At 45.5% G+C, this 18,734-nt stretch overlaps 1 protein-coding gene across 7 annotated transcripts in view; it reads left to right on the top strand.

The window, feature by feature from the left end:
* Positions 1-18,734, top strand: part of TRAPPC9 (trafficking protein particle complex subunit 9) — a gene marked incomplete at its 5' end in the record, with an annotated part of 502,410 nt that overhangs the window by 299,270 nt on the left and 184,406 nt on the right. For all 7 annotated transcript variants that reach the window (XM_079722453.1, XM_079722455.1, XM_079722457.1 and 4 more), the window contains one exon: positions 16,967-17,109. In XM_079722453.1, the coding sequence (XP_079578579.1) occupies positions 16,967-17,109 (143 nt within the window). The remainder of the gene's footprint in view (positions 1-16,966; positions 17,110-18,734) is intronic.

Here is an 18,734-nt window from a genome sequence, read left to right as displayed (position 1 = left end):
TATTGGTTTGAGTCCTCTCCCTCTTTTTCTAGATGAGTCTGGCTAAAGGTTTATCAGTTTCATTTATCTTCTCAAAGAACCAGCTTTTAGTTTTATTGATCTTTGGTATTGTTTTCTTTCTTTCTATTTCATTTATTTCTGCTCTGATCATATGATTTCTTTCCTTCTACTAACTTTGGGTTTTGTTTGTTCTTCTTCTCTAGTTCCTTTAGGTGTAAGTTTAGATTGTTTATTTAAGATTTTTCTTGCTTCTTGAGGTAGGCTTGTATTGCTATAAATTTCCCTCTTAGAACTGCTTTTGCTGCATCCCATAGATTTTGGATCATTTCATTGTCATTTGTCTCTAGGTATTTTTTGATTGCCTCTTTGATTTCTTCAGTGATCTCTTGGTTATTTAAAAGAGCATTGTTTATCCACCATGTGTTTTTGTTTTTTATGGGCTTTTTCCCTGTAATTTATTTCTAATCTCATAGCTTTTTGGTCAGAAAAGATGCTTGATATGATATGATTTCAGTTTTCTTAAATTTACTGAGGCTTGATTTGTGACCCAAGATGTGATCTGTCCTGGATAATGTTCTGTCTGCACTTGAGAAGAAAGTGTAATCTGCTGTTTTCGGATGGAATGTCCTATAAATATCAATTAAATCTATTTGGTTTATTATGTTATTTAAAGCTTGTGTTTTCTTATTAATTTTCTGTCTGGAATACCTGTCCATTGGTATAAGTGAGGTGTTACAGTCCCCCACTATTATTGTGTTACTGTCAATTTCCTCTTTTATAGCTGTTAGCATTTGCCTTATGTATTGAGGTGCTCCTATGTTGGGTGCATATATATTTATAATTGTTATATCTTCTTCTTGGATTGATCCCTTGATCATTATGTAGTGTCCTTCCTTGTCTCTTGTAACATTCTTATTTTAAAGTCTGTTTTATCTGATATGAGTATTGCTGCTCCAGCTTTCTTTCAATCTCCATTTGCATGGAATAACTTTTTCCATCCCTTCACTTTCAGTCTGTACGTGTCCCTAGGTCTTAAGCGGGTCTCTTGTAGACAGCATATATTCAGGTCTTGTTTTCGTATCCATTCAGCCAGTCCGTGTCTTTTGGTTGGAACATTTAGTCCATTCACATTTAAGGTAATTATTGGCATGTATGTTCCTATTACCATTTTCTTAATTGTTTTGGGTTTGTTTTTGTAGGTCCTTTTCTTCTCATGTGTTTCCCATTTAGAGAAGTTCCTTTAGCATTTGTTGTAGAGCTGGTGTGGTGGTGCTGAATTCTCTTAGCTTTTGCTTGTCTGTAAAGCTTTTGATTTCTCTGTCGAATATGAATGAGATCCTTCCTGGGTAGAGTATTCTGAGTTGTAGGTTCATCCCTTTCATCACTTTAAATATATCGTGCCACTCCTTTCTGGCTTGTAGAGTTTCTGCTGAGAAATCAGCTGTTAACCTCGTGGGAGTTCGCTTGTATGTTATTTGTCATTTTTCCCTTGTTGTTTTTAATAAATTTTCTGTCTTTAATTTTTGTCAGTTTGATTACTGTGTGTCTCAGTGTGTTTCTCCTTGGGTTTATCCTGCCTGGGACTCTGTGTGTTTCCTGGACTTGGGTGGCTATTTCCTTTCCCATATTAGGAAAGTTTTCGACTGTGATCTCTTCAGATATTTTCGTGGGTCTTTTCTCTCTCTCTTCTCTTTCCGGGACCCCTATAATGCGAATGTTGGTGTGTTTAATGTTGTCCCAGAGGTCTCTTAGGCTGTTTTCATTTCTTTTCATTCTTTTTTCTTTATTCTGTTCTGCTTCAGTGATTTCCACCATTCTGTCTTCCAGGTCACTTATCCATTCTCTGCCTCAGTTATTCTGCTATTGATTCCTTCTAGTGTATTTTTCATTTCAGTTATTGTATTGTTCATCTCTGTTTGTTTGTTCTTTAATTCTTCTAGGCCTTTGATAAATATTTCTTGTATCTTTTCGATCCTTGCCTCCATTCTTTTTCTGAGGTCCTGGATCATCTTTTTTTTTTTTTTTTTTTTTAATTTATTTATTTATTTTGGGCTGCATCGGGTCTTTGTTGCTACGTGCTGGCTTTCTCTAGTTGCAGCAAGTGGGGGCTTCTCTTCGTTGAGGTGCATGGACTTCTCATTGCAGTGGCTTCTCTTGTTGCGGATTACGAGCTCTAGGCACAAGGGCTTCAGTAGTTGTGGCTCGTGGGCTCTAGAGCACAGGCTCAGTAATTGTGGCGCACGGGCTTAGTTGCTCCGCGGCATGTGGGATCTTCCCAGACCAGGGCTCGAACCCATGTCCCCTGCATTGACAGGTGGATTCTTAACCACTGCACCACCAGGGAAGTCCCTCCTGGATTATCTTCACTATCATTATTCTGAATTCTTTTTCTGGAAGGTTGCCTATCCCTATTTAGTTGTTTTTCTGGGGTTTTGTCTTGTTCCTTCATCTGGGACATAGTCCTCTGCCTTTTCATTTTGTCTATCTTTCTGTGATTGTGGTTTCCCGCCCAGCTTATGCTGGATCCTTTAGGAAGATGCAGTCAGCTCCTGGGGCTGGTGCTGTGTAGGGCCTCATTTGGGTTCTGGTTGGAGGCCTGAGGCTTTGGATGGATCTCTCCTAGCAGGTCAGCACATCCCTCTGGCCCTTGATGGGCCCTTTGCTCCCTGGGGTGACCCCTGCCCTCCCTGGGAGCTCAGCTGGGGACTCCTTCCCCAGTCTTTTCCTCTGCTGCCATCTGGGCAGTTACCTCCCCAGGGCACTGAGTTCCTGACTCTCCCACCTCTGTCCCTGCCTGGAGCGGAGTGATGAGGAGCGGTACGTGCCACCGTTACTGCTGGAGTCTGACTGGAGTCCAGTTCCACCTACTGCTAGAGGTGGTGGTGGAGCCCAGTAGACAGGGCATAACTCACCTGTCTACACTGAAGAGTTTTCAACACATCTGAACTGTGTCAGTGCCTCGCTCTCATGAGGAACTCAGAAAGCACAACTATTACTCATTACTGTTGTTCTCTGTGTATTTCTCAAACAGAGACTGAGGATTTGACGACCCCAAGGCAGGCACACAGAGAATCAGGAGGAATTAAGTAACACATTGGAGCCCCTCCAGCCCCTCTTGTCTCTTTCTTCATGAGTGGCACATTTTCTCTTTCCTTCGTCCGAAGGCAGGCACTTGTTTTGTTCTTTATTCTCTAACCTCTCGTCTGGATTTGAGGTGATCCACGCCCCAGCTCTCTAGAGGGGCCTTGGGCAACGACTTGCATGCCCACTGCCCTTCGGCTCTTACTCCAACCCGGGCTATTCTTAGCACAATCTAATTTCAGACCTACCCGTGTGCTGGAGTGCAGGGTTCATGGGGCTCCTGTGTGTGTGTGTGTGTGTGTGTGTGTGTGTGCGCGCGTGCGCGCGTGCGTGCTGGAGGAGGAGATACAGCACAGGTGTGTGACTCTCTGCCCTAGAGTGTGCGCAGCTATCTTTAGCTGCTTCTAGGAGCCTTGCCCCTGGAAGGTCACATGGGGGGCCCACAGGCCACCAGGCCGAGCCCTTCACGGAGGAGGTTTGGTCCATCTTTGCAGCCAGTTCTGTAGTAGAACAAGAGCATTTTATTGCAGATGTGACGGGACCCTTTGTAGACTTTGTACACATTTCTGTCCCTCAGGACAAAAGCCTAAGAATAAGTGACATTTCCCTCATTTTAGTGTCAAAAAAAGTACAAAATGACCATCTGAATGCTTTGTGCCCTGTGGCAGATGGGGGCCCCGCCACGTCTGAAGAGCTTCTGTGAGTTGTTTTCGGGAGGAGAAATATCAGAGACGTCTTTCAAGGCTGTGGACGGAGGGACGGGTCTCTCTGTGGTCTTGGAACAGAGGCTGGGGACGGCGAGCCAGCAAAGCAAGGACCGGAAGGGGTTCAGTGGCCGTGAGGCATCGGGGGAAGTTCCCTCTCACCCTCCCCGTGAAGAGGACTGGGGGGCAGCACGGCTCTCAGCCTGCCCACACCCGTCTTTTCAGTCTCCCCTTCAAACCCTGGGGACTTCTTATCCGAGTGTTCCTTAGGTAGAAGGTGGGCTTGCCCCATAATGCAGTCTGGATCCCGCCCCCCATTTTAGGTAAAAACAGTCCCCGAATTCCTTTTGCTTCTCATTGCAATCCTACCATTCTTTTGAAAAGGACAACTCATCTCTGGGAAGCCAGTACTGCTAGAATATTAACTATCAATACATTCAAATCGTCGTCTTGGTGATAACTGCTTTTCACTTTCCTTGGTTAAGTAGAATAACACTGAGTCAGAGCGACTATCTGGAGAAAGGAAGGAGTCAAGGAACACAGTGGATCTGGGGCTCCTGGCTGCGTGGCGGTTGAGCGGGCGGCGTCCTTGCGCTTGGACCGTTGGTTTCATCTCCCCAAGAGGCCGCAGGCTTCCGCCTTCATCTTTGTCAGGACGGAGGTGTCCTCCCTGGGGAAGCAGAGGGAGCCGAGGCTTGTTAAACCCACTGCCCTCGTTCGTTCTCTCATTCATTGCTCACACCGTCCAGCAGGCAGGGGGCCCTCGTCGTGTCATCGCGCAGAGGAGTCCGAAGCTGGAGCGAGGCCGCCTGCCCCGGGCACCCGGCCAGCAAGTGCACGGCGGCATCTGACCATGCACGGGTCCTCGGGCTCCTGCTGGCTGCCACCTTTCTCCTCCTCACCTGTGCCCCTGGCGGGGTGGCCAGAGGCAAGGACTCAAGTGAGGCAGGAAACCAAATGCCTTGGCGGCGGCTTGGCTCTTATTTGGGGGTGAAGTTCTCTGCCCTCGTTGTGCATCTGTTTTGTTTTTAATACTAATGATCCTTTGCGATGACTTATTGACTGTTCACTAATCCTGGCTTACCTCTGGCTTAATGTTTCAGCTGACACAGAATGTTACTCCTTTGTAATTTATATTATTTAGCTATTCTTAGCCTTTAGAGTGAATGCGTCTTAGGTGAGTGTAATTAGAAAGGCGTATTTAGCACACAAGGGATAATTTTCTCTCATGCAGCTGTGCATTAAGGAAAAAAAGCATCTGCGGGACTATAAGGTTTCCATTTATAATAGAGATTTATTCTCCCAGAGGCTAGGAAGCCATAATCCTCTGAAAGCTCTTTATATCAATGCTGAAGGTACTCCTTTCATTCATTTATTTATTTAATTGGTAAGCGATGATTGAACTCCTCCATCGGGCAGCGTGCCAGGCTGTGAGCCAGCCCTGGGGGCACCGCCGTGCCTGGAGGGACTCTCAGGGCGTGGTGGGGGGGACGACCTGACATTTAAATGGGTTATGATGACTGTTTCTACAGCGGTGCCATGGCTGTCTATTACAAGGAGTTCAGAGTTGGGCAGGTGTGGCATTAAATTCTGCCTTGGACAAGCTTTGCGACTGGCTGGACAAATCATAAATCCAAGCCACAGTTTCTTTTTTTTTTTTTTTTTTGAATTTTTAAATTGTATTTATTTTTCTATACAGCAGGTTCTTATTAGTCATCCATTTTATACACATCAGTGTCTACACATCAATCCCAATCTCCCAATTCATCCCACCCCCACCCCACCCCGCCACTTACCCCCTTTGGTGCCCATACGTTTGTTCTCTACATCTCAAGCCACAGTTTCTTATCAACCCATGGGAGGCTCTGTAGGCCAGTGGTCTTGAGAGGTGAGGTCTTCAGAGTCAGTGGCTAAGTGTAAAGTCACGTCTGGATCTGTTGTGACTTGTTTCTGTCATTGTGGTTCAGCTGCTTGTGGCCCAGCACTCAGTCCCAGGCCCTGAGGGAGCTCTGGCCAGAGCTCGGCAGCTGGCCTGCCAGGGTGCCCTGCTTGTCTCCACCGGTCCGCTTCCCATCTTTCCTGCCTTCATGCAGCTGGGGTCAAACGTCACACTGGAAAAGGGTCAGCCTGGTTTCCTCTTGTCTCCAGCCTCTTCCGGAACAGTCTGACCCCCTCCTCATGCTCTCGGCAGGGCGTGCGGCATGGTGGACAGCCCGGGACGGGGCTCAGTGGACGTTTGATGGACAGTCGGGGTGGTGGCTCTCCCTGGCCTGCCAAGGAACCGTGGAAGGAGGGAGGTGTTAGACTGTCAGCCCCAGGCTGTCTTCACACGGGTAACAGGGTTTAAGAGGAGCCCAGCTAGCACCCTGCTTGCACAGTCTAAGTTTGGAACATCAGAGAGGTGTGTGCAGGAGTGGCCTGGTCAGCTCACCAACCCGGAGAAGCTGGGTGGGAGGGCCGGCCTGGCTGTGGCCACGTGGGCTCCCCAGCGCCTCACCGTGGAACTAGCGTGTCCACACAATCAAGGGCAGAGCTGAAGTCCATGATTCTCACCCACGGGGCCGGCTCTAGGACTCGGGCCAGCCTGCAGGGCCAGTGGAGGACAGGGAGGGGTGGAGCCCACAAGACCCATCCTTTCCCATCTCACCAGTTAGGGAGGCTGCCCTCCTCTCCCCACCTGCACGTGGTGACTCTCAGAGTGTGGTCTCTGGACCAGTAGCTTCAGCATCCTGGGATCTCCTTAGAAATGCAAATTCTCGGGCCCCGTCTGGACCTGCAAATCAGAAACGCTGCTGTGGGGCCCAGCACTGTGTTGAAACGAGCTCTCCTGGGGACTGACGCGAGTTCTGGGGCAGAGGTCCGCAGTCAGGAGAGGTGCCGGGCAGAGGTGGGCTGTAAAATCCAACCAGAGAACCCCGATATTGGTCTCTCAGGCCTCAGGGTGGCCAGTGGGAGTTGGGGTAGCCAGTGTTTTCCATGTGAACCAGGGCGTGGAAGAGTGAGGGAGAGAGTCCTCGGGGAAAGTCCTTCATGTGAAAACGGAAGACCGGAGAACAAGCGCTCTCCGCAGAGGGGTGGTCTGGGACATGCTGCCTAATCCTCCTTAAGCCTCCTTCCCTCACCTGCAAAATGGGGCTAATGAGCTCTTCTCTGAAGGATTTTGAGGCTTAAACTACACGATGCATAAAGAAAGTGGAATTCAATGTATAGTAATAGATGACCATTAAAATGCAGTTTTATTTCCTTAACCTCTTTTCCTATTGGCCAAGATGTTCTGGAGGATCTCAAAATGGGAGAGCAGATTATAGACCAGAAGAAGAAATTCTAGGTGCCAGAGTCAGCCTTTGCTATCGGGGACAGAAGCCCAACAGAGGGCTTACAAGGGCGCCCCTCAGTCTCAGCTGCTCAGCTTTCATCCTGGGCGTGGGACTCCTGAGGTCTGGGCAGGACAGGCGGCTCTATCTAGTCTTGGCCTGTTGTACCAACTGAGCTGGAAAAGAATTCTGTAAAGCAGCTGTTAAATTGATTCCCACTGTGAAGATAAAGGGTGGAGGTGGAATTTACCAGGGTCACCTGCTCCGAGGACCTAGAAGTGCCATGGCTGGCCAAGCAGTCAGAAAGTTTGTTTTCTATTTAAAGAAGGAAGTTTGCTGGAGTGAGAAAGGGGCAGAGGCCACAGACTAGAAGAGTTGTTGAATAAATGAAAACATCAGCAGAAATAAATTAAATCAGGAGCAGCCCAGCTCCAGAGAAAGCAGAGCCTCGTGAGATGCGGGCTTTGCAGTGGTCACTGCCTTGTATCCTGAGTAGCCTCGTCGGGCTTTGGCAGCCTCTGATTCTTGTACGTCTCTGGAGTAAAGCCATAATTTCATCTCAGCCATCTGAATGAATGAATGTCCATGTTTCCAGCCCTGGTTAACAGACCATGTGGCCCCAGGCCTATCAAAGAGGCAGCATACAGCGAAGGTGGACCTGACTGTGGTTCCACACTCGAGGTTAGAATGCCATTAGGCGCTTAACGAAGGTGCCGCAGTGTGAGTCTAATGAGATCAAAGACAGACCTGTTGTCACGGATTTAACGTTGGATGGGATCTTATAGTGCACTTGGCATTGGGCCAGAGTCTTAGAGGTGGACTTGAGCTCTTTGTCCCGCCCACACCTATGTACCCCGCTTCCCATGAAGACCAGGTGCCAGGTCTAATGGTGGAACACCGGGAGTCCTCTCTCTGTGGGCCCTTGGCTGAGATGGGGACAGGCCCCACAGGCACTAACTTGTGTCCTATGGAGGAAGGTGCACGATGCACCCTACGTTTCTCACATTAGAGAAGGTTGTCACAGGTGTGGGAAAATGAGAATGAATCTTGTGGTGTAAATTTGGAACTTGAGGTATCACTCTGAACTCCCTGTTTGTGTTTATTTCTGTATCTTTGTCCATATATATACTTATATCCGTATCTATCTACAGCAAGGTGCCAATATATATGTATGTATGTATGTATAGACACATATTTCTCAGGTTTGTTCACTGGAAAAGCCTTGAAGCAAGAGCATCTTAGTAGCAAAAGAAAATTGTGTTGTTAGAAAATAGTCAATCGATGCTAAAGCTAGTGAGTGAGAATTTAATGAGGAATAAGGTATTTATCACCTCTCAAAGCATCTCCACACAAATTGCTTGTTAATTACTAATGGAAAAATAGGAACAGAACTTGCAGATACCATTATCATCATTATTTCATTATCTATCTATGCATCTATCTATCTATCTTCTATCTCTGTCTGAAGAGAGGGAATTTAAAGATGAGAGAAGATGTGAAAAGTTGTTGAATTGGGTAACGGGGTGGTGTTTGTACTTTCCTTTCAAATCTTCTGTCACTTTGAGATAATATTGAAGTTAAAAGTTTAAAAGATAAACCTTAAAGTCATAGAGGAAAACAGGGGAGAATAATATTTTATAACCTTGGAGTGTGGAGAGTGTTTCTAACCATGATTCAGGAGCCATGAAAAAGGTGCAAGGGACATAAAAGAAAAGACTGCTGCATTAACTGCAAAATTAAACATTTCTGCAAAGAACATCATAAATAAACCCAAAGATACTATCCAAATGGGGAAAAATATTTGCAGCTTATATCACAGGCAAGGTGTAATTTCCTTAATATATAAAACCTCCTAGATATCTGGAAGAAAAAATCCTGACAGGTCAATTAAAAAAAAAGAACGGTCAAATGATATGAACATGTACTTCACAACAAAAAAGAAGAAACGGCTGCTTTTTTTGTTACCAGAAATCAGATTTTTGACTTAGCCTTTTAACAGTCCCCAGACACATCTTCCTCCATCTGGACCTCATGTCCTGACCCCTCTCAGTCACCAAGGGACTTCTGGGCCTCTTGAAGAGGAGCTGTTTTGATGGCTGGTGTCGCTCAGATCCATTCCTACATTATTGTGGATGTACCATTTAATTTGTAGTCACTTGGCATCTTTAAGGCATAATTAACACTGAAGAAAGACTTTGGCCAAAAGTGCTAATTAACTGGAAAGTAGTGGTAAGGCTTTCATTTGTATGTTTCATTGACCTTAAGTAAACTGTAGGACTGGCCTCTTGGGGTATGAGCCCCAGCTGGGACCTGTGGTCCTGAACGTTTGACTTATTAAGTGAATAACATCACAGCTGTTAATCTTGTGTCGTATCACAGAAATAGAGCAGAAGGAAATCTGTGGTGACAGGTCCACTTGGGGTCTTTAAAAATTAGAGGTCTATTTCTTAGACATATAAATTAGTTATGACAGTGTCCAGGGTGATTGTTTTTCTCTGGCAATAGCCTTAGTTAGATTAGAAATCAGGGAACGTTAGATTAGTATTACAAAATGAACAGAAACAATTCATATGAGAACTGGTAAGAACCTCAGGCAATATCTGGCACAAGCCTCAGATTTTACAGATGAGTGTATTGAGGACTAGAGAAAGGACATGACTTTTCCAAGGTCGTGTGAAGTTTAATTACAGTAAATCATAACCTCACTTGCACGACCCTGCTGCAGAACCTGGGGATCCTGAGGCTCCACATTCGTCCTCAGACATAGGCAGCCCTCCATCAGTGTGGCCCACACTATGACTTTGGAGTCTTCTGTTTTAATGATTGCAAGTGATTTTGTGCCTATTAAGGATCAGGATCAATTTCTAAAATAACTTTATTAAATATAATTTGCATTCTATAAAATGCAGCCACATTAACTGTACAGTCATCAAGATATAGAATATTCTCATTATCGCCCAACAAGTTTCCCTGACCCCTTTGCAGTCAGCCTTCTCTGCCCCCAACCCGGGCAATAACTGATCTGCTTTTTGTCCTAAAGAGTAACCCTTTCTAGCATCTCATGTACATGCAAGCATACGGTATATATTCTTTTGTATCTGGCCTCTTTCACTCAGAATAATGTTTTGGGGATTTCTGCATGTTGTGTCTATCAGTAGTTTGCTTCATTTTGTTGCTGAGTAGTATTCCATAAAATTTGTTTGTCTAGTCACCTACCTCCTGTTGGACATTGAGGTTATTTTCAGTTTGAGATTAACCTGTACTATGAATAAAGTTTCCAGGGACATTGATATACATGTCTTGGTATGGATATATGTTTTTATTTTTCTTGGTAGAAATTTAATTGCTAAATAATATATTAATTCTGTGTTTAAATTTATGAGGAATTGCTTGGTTGTTTTCCAAAGTGATTGTACATTTTACATTACCACTAGCAATTTCTGAGAGTTCTAGTAGATTTGTTAGGATATTGGGGGGGCACATGACTATGTCATATATGAACAGACAGTTTTACTTCTTCCTTTCTGACATGTAGGCCTTTAATTTCTTTTTCTTGCCTTATTGACTTGCCTAGGATCTCAAGTACAGTGTTTATAGCAGTAGTGACAGCAAGGTCCTCGCCTTATTCTGGATTTTAGGGGCAAAACATTGCTTATGATTAAGTATGGTTTTAACTGCAAGTTTTTCATGGGTGCACTTTGTGGATGGAGGATGTTCCTTTTTGTTCCTAGTTTGCTGAGATTTTAAAAGAAATCATAAATAGGTTTTGAATGTTGTCAATTGCATTTTCTGAAGCTATTGAGACGATCCTGTGGCTTTTCTTTCTTTTCTTTTTTTTTTTATCTGTTAATGGTCTGTTAATATGGTGAATGACATTGATTGATTTCTAATGTTAAACCAAACCTTGCATTGTTAAGCTTACTTGGTCATGATGTATTACTCATTTTAAATATTACTGAATTTGACTCAGTAATAATTGTTAAGGATTTTTACATCTAAATTCAGGAGGGACATAGGCCTGTAGTTTTCTTTATGAACTCTCTGCTTTTAGCAGTTGGGTAACACTGGCCTCATAAAAAGAATTGGGATATTTTCTCCCTCTCTTTTCTGAAGGCGTTTCTGTAAACTGGTATTGTCTCTAACATTAAGTTTTGACAGAATTCAGCTGGGAGACCATCTGAGCTTGGGGTTTCTTTTAGAAGGGTGTTTTAGTTTATGAATCCAATGTCTTTGCTTAGCAGGAGGCTCTTCAGGTTTTCTATTTCTTGTTGGTTCTGTTTGGTAACGTGCCCATTTTACCTAAGTTGTTGAATCTATTGGCATTAAATTGTTTACACTCTTTCTTTACTTTTTCACGTGTGCACGATCTGTACAGATACTCGTTTTCATTCCTGATATTAGTAATTAGTTTCTCACTTCTTTTTTCCTTGATCAGCCTAACTTAGAGGATTGTCACTTTTATTGATATTTTCACAAAATAGGTTTTAGCTTAATTGATTTTTTTCTCCCATTATTTGTCCAACTTCTATTTAATAATTGCCCAATCCTCCCTTCCTTGCTGGGTTGTTTGCTCTTCCTATCCAACTCCACACCTGACACACACGGGCTTTTTTTCTCCTGTATCCTTGTATATACTAGGACGCTTCTCTGTGATGTAATATATCACAACTGTCTTAGATATCTAGGGGCTTGTGTCTTTGACTAGACCTGAGCAAGCCCTCAGGGGTGGCATTGTGTCATCTGCCATAGTCCCTTACACTTAGTAGACATTCATTCAGGGTCAGTGAGTGAATGAGTGGGTGGATGAATGAATGAATGAATGCTGTTCTGAGCAGTTTGCATACATGGAAGAGAGAGGGCTGTGCAGCCACGCAGCTCTGCATTTGAACCCTGGATGTGCTACTCCCTGGGTGTGTGGCATAGGCCAGTCACCTAACTGCTTGTTTGAGAAAACTGGACTTTCCTTGTAGGGCTCTTAACATGAGAGCCCATGTGTGAAGACAACTTAACATTGCATTGGGCACTTAGTAGGTGCCCAATAAAAGGTAGCTCTTGAAAGGCCTTTCATTTTAGCTCAAATAATAAATTATATTGATAGTATACCTAGAAAGTAACTTTTCTCTAATTCTTTGCCCATTTCTGATTTTTATAATAGTCTTCCCTCAAAGTAAAGACCATCACATGTTCTAAGAAGGGAAAGTCTTATGGCAGAGTACTGCATTGTTTCTCCTTATATTTTGATTGAAATAAAGCTTAGACATCCTGTGTCTTTTATCACCCCACTTTATGGCTTTATTAAAATATTCTAATTTTTTGGGACTGAGGGTTTTTTTTTTAAATCAAGGAAGAAAGGCAGTAATACTCAATTTTAGAAAATCTTTTCTGTGCTTGATTTTCATAAATTACATATTTTCCCCCATAATTATATCTTTTCCTTGCTTCTCTACAGAGTAACTAAACAGCCAATTCCAAGAAGATAGAAACACAGACTATTTCTTCTTTGTTATATGGTACTTGACAGTTATCTATCTCTGTGTATTTTTTGCTCATTTCCCAGGTGATTTCTACTCTATCACTACCTGGAGACAACTTTTAAGTTTACCTTAAAAAACAAAAAAGACAGTGTGACATTTTTATTACTTCACAGATTTTGGCTTTTCAAGGCCATAATTGAGAGCCTGTTTATTTCCTTGACCACCATGCTTGCAATTTGTGGAAGCTGCCATGTATGTGTTGGGTGATGGATTGGTTTTATTTGCTTATTTATCAGTTAATTTATTCAAACATTCATTGACTCAGCATTTAGTGAGCTTTCTGAGATCAGGGACCATACTGTATTCGTTGTTCTAAGCACAGATCCTGGCACTCAGAAAGTACCCAGGAAGTGATGGAAAAGAGGAATGAAAGAATAGACCAAACAGATGAGAGTCCCCTGGACTGAGAAAGTCGTTACAGAAAGGTTTATTTGGATGTGTGTATGAGGGGGTCTTACCTTCTGCTCACAAACAAGGGTTTTCAAAAGTATAAGACATAAAATTGGCAATCCTTTTGAGATGACAGTACAGTGCTTTATGCTATGGGAAAAGAATTTGGGATTTTGGTGAAACCAAAATATGATCCTTGAGTATTTTTTTAAAATCTGTATTTCATGGAGTCCTTTTAAAGTAAGGCAGTATAGCCATCTTACTGGAGAAGGCATGGCTTTTGAGAGGCCATGAAGAAGGAGTAACATTTATACAGGTTGAGAGAATTAGTAGGACCAAAGTTCAAGGGAACCTGTAAACATATAGACCTTGAGGAGTGGTGGGAGGTGAGTTGGAACAATGAGCTTTTAAAATGGGACTGAGGAACTTGAATAGACATTTCTCCAAAGAAGATGTACAAATGGCCAGTAAGCATGTAAAAAGATACTCAACATCATTAGTCATTAGGCGAATGCACATCAAAACCAAAATGAGATACCACTTCACCCCCATTAGGATGGTGATTATTAAAAAAACAGACCAAGCAAACAGGAAAAAAAAACCCAAGTATTGTTGAGGATGTAGAGAGATTGGAATCCTTGTGCATTGCTGGTAGGAATGTGAAATGGTGCAGCCATTGTGGAAAATGGTATAGTGATTCCTTAAAGAGATTAGATATAGAATTATCATGTGATCTGGCAGTTCCACTTCTGGGGCTATGCCCAAAGGAATTGAAAGAGAGTCTCAAACAGATATTTGTACACCCATGTTCCTAGCAGCATTATTCACAATAGCCAAAAAGTGGAAGCAACGTAAGTGCTTGTTGACAGGTGAATGGATAAACAACATGTATATCCATTCAGTGGAATATTATTCAGCCTTAAAAAAGAATTAAGTTCCGATATAAGCTATAGCACAGATGAACCTTGGAAACACTATGCTGAGGAAATAAGCCAGTCACAACAGGACAAAAATGCAATGATTCCACTTACGTGAGGTGTCTGGAGTAGTCAAATCCATGGAGACAGAAAGTAGGTGGTGGGTGCCAGGAGCTGGGGGAGAGGGGAGTGGATTTTTGGGTGTAATTTGTAGCGTTTCAGTTCGGGAAGATGAGGAATTCTGGAGATGGATGGTGGTGACGGCTGTACAACAGTGTGAAAGTACTTAATGCCACAAAACCGTACACCTAACAGTGGTTAAAGTGATAAATTTTATGTTATGAGTATTTTACCACGATACGAAAAATCTTAAATAAAATAAATGGCCTTGAAATACATTTCACATTTCTTCCTTTTTAAGCCGTGTTGCCTTAGGGTGTCAGATGGTGAGGTTGCAGAAGGAGAAAGGAACCTATGTAGTGAGTGCATATTTGTTCTGCTACTTCGTTTTCTCACCGAATCTTCATTCAAGTCCAGTGAGATAGGTGTTAATTATTGTCCCCACTTAACACTTGAGAAACCGAGGCTGAGAAGGGTGAGATACCATGCCCAAGGTCTCACAGAGGGTCAGGCTGAGTTCATCTGGCCTCCATACCTGCTCTCCGTCCACTGTACCAGGCTGCCTTGCCTGTCTCTGGAATTTCTATCCTCTGGCCTTCCCAGAGGAAGACCATTCTCCACCTAGGATGGCCTCTGACAGCATGCATACACAGGTGGTTTTCTTTAGTTCTAAATAATTGTGTAGCTGTGGCTGCCTCTCTTTTGGAGAGGGGAAACCGGTCAGTGAAAGCAATGACTGAGGGCTAAATGCCGTGTCTTGCCTGGAAGGCTTATTGAAATGTGACTCTTGAAGCATAGGGAAGAGGGCAGGAGGGCAGGGGGCAGGTGGGCAGGCACCTGCTCTGCCGTTGGGAAGTGTGGCTTCTCTTGGCTCTTGCAGGTGGGAATGTGCTTGAGTCCCCACCTTGAACACGTGGTTTTGAGGCTCCTGTCCAGCACTGTCAGCCCCAGACGATGCTCTGAGCTCACCCTCACGCTTCCCTTTCTGGAAAAGGCTTCCGCTAGGGTCATTAGTGACCATTTCATCACCATTAGTGTGGTGGACGCTTTCTCAGACCCTTTTTACATGAATTGGCTGCAGCAGCGGACATTCTGGCCCCTCTTCCCAGAGCTCTGCCCTCCTTGGGTTTCCATGACACCAGCCTTTTGCCTCTTGTTGCTTGTACTTTTGGTGTCATATCTACGAAACCATTCCTAATCCAAAGTCATGAAGATTTCCTCCTATGTTTTCTTCTTAGAGTTTTATGGGTAAACTTTTTATGTAAAGGACCGTATAGTAAATATTTTAGCTTTGCTGGCTGCCTATGGTCTCTGTTGCATATTCTTCTTTGGTTTTGTCGTTTGTTTTGTTTTACAACCTTTTAAAAATGTGAAAACTGTTCTCAGCTCCCGGGCATACAGAACCAGGCTGCGGGCCAGATCTGGCCCTTGGGCCGTAGTGTGCTGCTGATGCCTGTTTTAGGACCTTACCCGGGAAGGCTGAGTCATTTTAGTGAGGAGTTGAGCTGCGTTTGAGATTTCCTGTTGCTATGGTTACTCTTGGTGCAGCACAGGCTCCAAATCGTGCTGGGGGAAGGGGAAGAAAGTCGGGGCTGCTGAGGTAGGTACCCGGGGTTTTTCCCCTACTGGTCCTCCATCCTCAGCCCTGAGCCCTCCCTGCCCACCAGCACGTGGCCGGGGCCTCCCCACAGCTTCATGCCACCCCCAGAGGCGTCTTACCGGGTGCCTGCTGGGTCTGTGCCAGGAGCGGATGGGGCCCTCTTGCTGTCCTCGTGCTGCCTCAGCCCTAGGTCGGGGCCGTGCCCCTGGGTCCTGCGTGTGGGCTCTCGGCGCTCCCGCCCTTCCCCCAGTAGCAGCCATCCTCTGCCTGGTATAGTGGTGGGCAGTGTGTATGAATGGGTTTCCTGCCTCTGTCTCTAGTGGCATTGCTATAGGATCCTGGCTTGGGACCGGCTCCTGGCCCTCCCAGCAGCGTCTGCCCTCCCCTCATTAGAACGGATATTTACCCCTGTCTTTGTGCCCTTGGCATTGGCTCCCCCTCCTCTAGAAGCTTAAGATTTTGCTTTAGAGGAGAGAGAAGGGTCTGGATGGGGTTGGGATGGGGGTAGGGGATTGGAGCTGGGGTTTCGGTTTCTTGTTCTTCCTGTGGTGACTCCTGACCCCCTCTGCCAGGCCTGTACCACCAGGGAGGCTCCCCTTCACTCCTGCTCCTGCCAGTCCTTTGTGTAAGCCCCCAGGGAGGTCCTTGGAGAAGACCTGGAGCGGGTGGGAACTGTCCTTGGGTCTGGAGAGTCCTCACTCTCAATAGAGCCCCTCCTCAGCCTTTAGCAGTTCATTAACGTCTGAGCTGATTCCTTCCTGCCAGCTTGTATGGTGGCTGCCTCTGCCCCTGGTGAGATGTGTCCCCACCCTGTCCCTCCTGGAAGGACCTTGTTCCTCCTTGGCCTTCTGGCTATGTGGTTGCCCTGTGACCTTATCTCTGTGGGTTCAAGGAAGTGTCATGAGTTTGTAGCTTGCCGGCCTTGCTCACTGTTAGCCTGGGAGCCACGTTCCAGCTCCTTAATGGAAGCCCCTCCTCCCCCTCAACCTGATCTGTGTGTTTAAGTGATGCTGATTGAAATGTGTTTTTCTCTCTCAAATGCTGTATCCCATCACAGAGTAATTCTGGAGCTCCTTTCCATTCGTGTTTCCAGGCTGAGAATTGTAGGTGTTAGATACAGGGCATCATTGGAGGAAAGATGGTACCAGATGTCAGGTGCCAGGTGACAACCCTGGGTGAGAGTTGCCCGTGGTAATAACTTAACCAGTTGGGCTAATCTTCAGCCTTATCTGAGTGAAGTCTGCTGCCTGGGGGAATGGCGGTCAACTGAGGGAGCACTAACTTACCAGTTTTTACATCTTTTTAGACCCTGGAAGCTATCCTGAATTTCAAATACTCCGGAGGCCCGGGCCACATTGAAGGATATTACAGGAACCTCTCGCTGGGGCTGCACGTAGAGGTTGAGCCATCTGTGTTCTTCACACGAGTCAGTACGCTGCCGGCAACCAGGTAAATGCCCCTCTGCTCTTTGACCGCCTTGTTCTAGAGTCTGAGGGCGCTGCGTTTGGAATTCTGACCTTGGTGTTCGTTTTGGTCCCACTGTTCACTGTGCTGACTTATTTAGCCTCCCCGGGTCTTCATCAGAAAAACAGGCAGTGTAGAGCAATGCCGCTTCAGTTAGATGGGGGTGACTGGACTTCACACCTTTTACCATGCTGTAGTAATATTGTGGGCGGTGCAGTATGCTTGCTTGTGGTTGTCATCGTGCAGGACATGGTTCCCGCCCGTTGTCCCAAGCCTGGAACTCACTCCAGTCTGGTTCAGCTCTCCTGTTAGCAGGGGCTCAGCAGATGGCTCCCTGTCTTGGAGACTTCTGGAGGCGTCCAGCATTATCTGTCTGTGTCACTTTGGGCGCCCCAGGAAGACTGTGCAGGCAGGACTGGGCTGCCCAGCGTCTCAGCCCCATCTTTGCAGAGCTCCCAGCCATCTGGAGCGTGGGGTCATTTCTGCCCAGAGCACCCTACTTGCAAGAGGCTTTCTCTCTTGATTACTTCTCCAGGCCTAGTCTTCCTTTAGGGAGAAAGAAACCAGTTTGTCTACTTCAAACCCGGAAGTGGTCAGAGATACTAGAGGTTATTCCTCCCTTAGGTGGGAGAATGACAGTCCCTCACCCCCGAAGTTGACCTGTGATGAGCTGGGAGCAGTGGGGTCCGAAGCACTGGGTGGGACTCCAGCCAAATGGAGACCCTCTAGGGTCAGATTCCTGCCCAGGTGGTGAGCAGCCTTTGGAAGGCAGGTCCTGATCACCCCTGGGCATGTCCACATTCTCATGTCCAGGGCACATTACATCTCGGGGTAGGATAGAGTGGGCTCATATTACTTTTTTTATTTTTATTTTTTGGCGGCATTGGGTCTTCGTTGCTGTGCACGGGCTTTCTCAAGTTTTGCAGAGCAGGGGCTACTCTTCGTTGCGGTGCGCGGGCTTCTCATCGCAGTGTCTTCTCTTGTTGCGGAGCACTGGCTCTAGGTGCGTGGGCTTCAGTAGTTGTGGCACGTGGGCTCAGTAGTTGTGGCTCGCAAGCTCTAGAGCGCAGCCTCAGTAGTTGTGGCACACGGGCTTAGTTGCTCCGCGGCATGTGGGATCTTTCCGGACCAGGGCTCCAACCCGTGACGCCTGCACTGGCAGGCAGATTCTTAACCACTATGCCACCAGGGAAGTCCCAGTATTACTTATTTTTAATGGAGTTAAGGCTATACTTACCTGTCTATCCTTGACTGTGGGGGAGAGAACATCACATGCAGCATCCCTCTCCCCTCCACCAGTGGGCTCTATAGTCCACAGAGTATAATCGAGGGACGTTAATGTCAATATAAAACTCTCTTTAGAGTGATACAGCCCCCAAAAGTAAGGGTAGTTTCAGTTCATAGGAAAGACTGCTGTTCTCCCCAGCCATTGGAGAATGGCTTCAGCAAGAATTAATGTCTTTGCTTGGGCTTTTCAACCCAAGCACATTTTGATCACATTTCATCATCTATCACTTTTTCAACCCGCAGAGTAATGGTCTTTCTTGCCAACGCTTGCCTCTGTTTTGAATTTGTATAAAGCGTCAAAGCACTTGCCAGCGGGGAGCTTT

The sequence above is a fragment of the Hyperoodon ampullatus genome, assembly GCF_949752795.1.
Source record: "Hyperoodon ampullatus genome assembly, chromosome: 17".
In the NCBI taxonomy this organism is placed as follows: domain Eukaryota; kingdom Metazoa; phylum Chordata; class Mammalia; order Artiodactyla; family Ziphiidae; genus Hyperoodon; species Hyperoodon ampullatus.
This window is presented reverse-complemented; position numbering and strand designations above follow the sequence as displayed.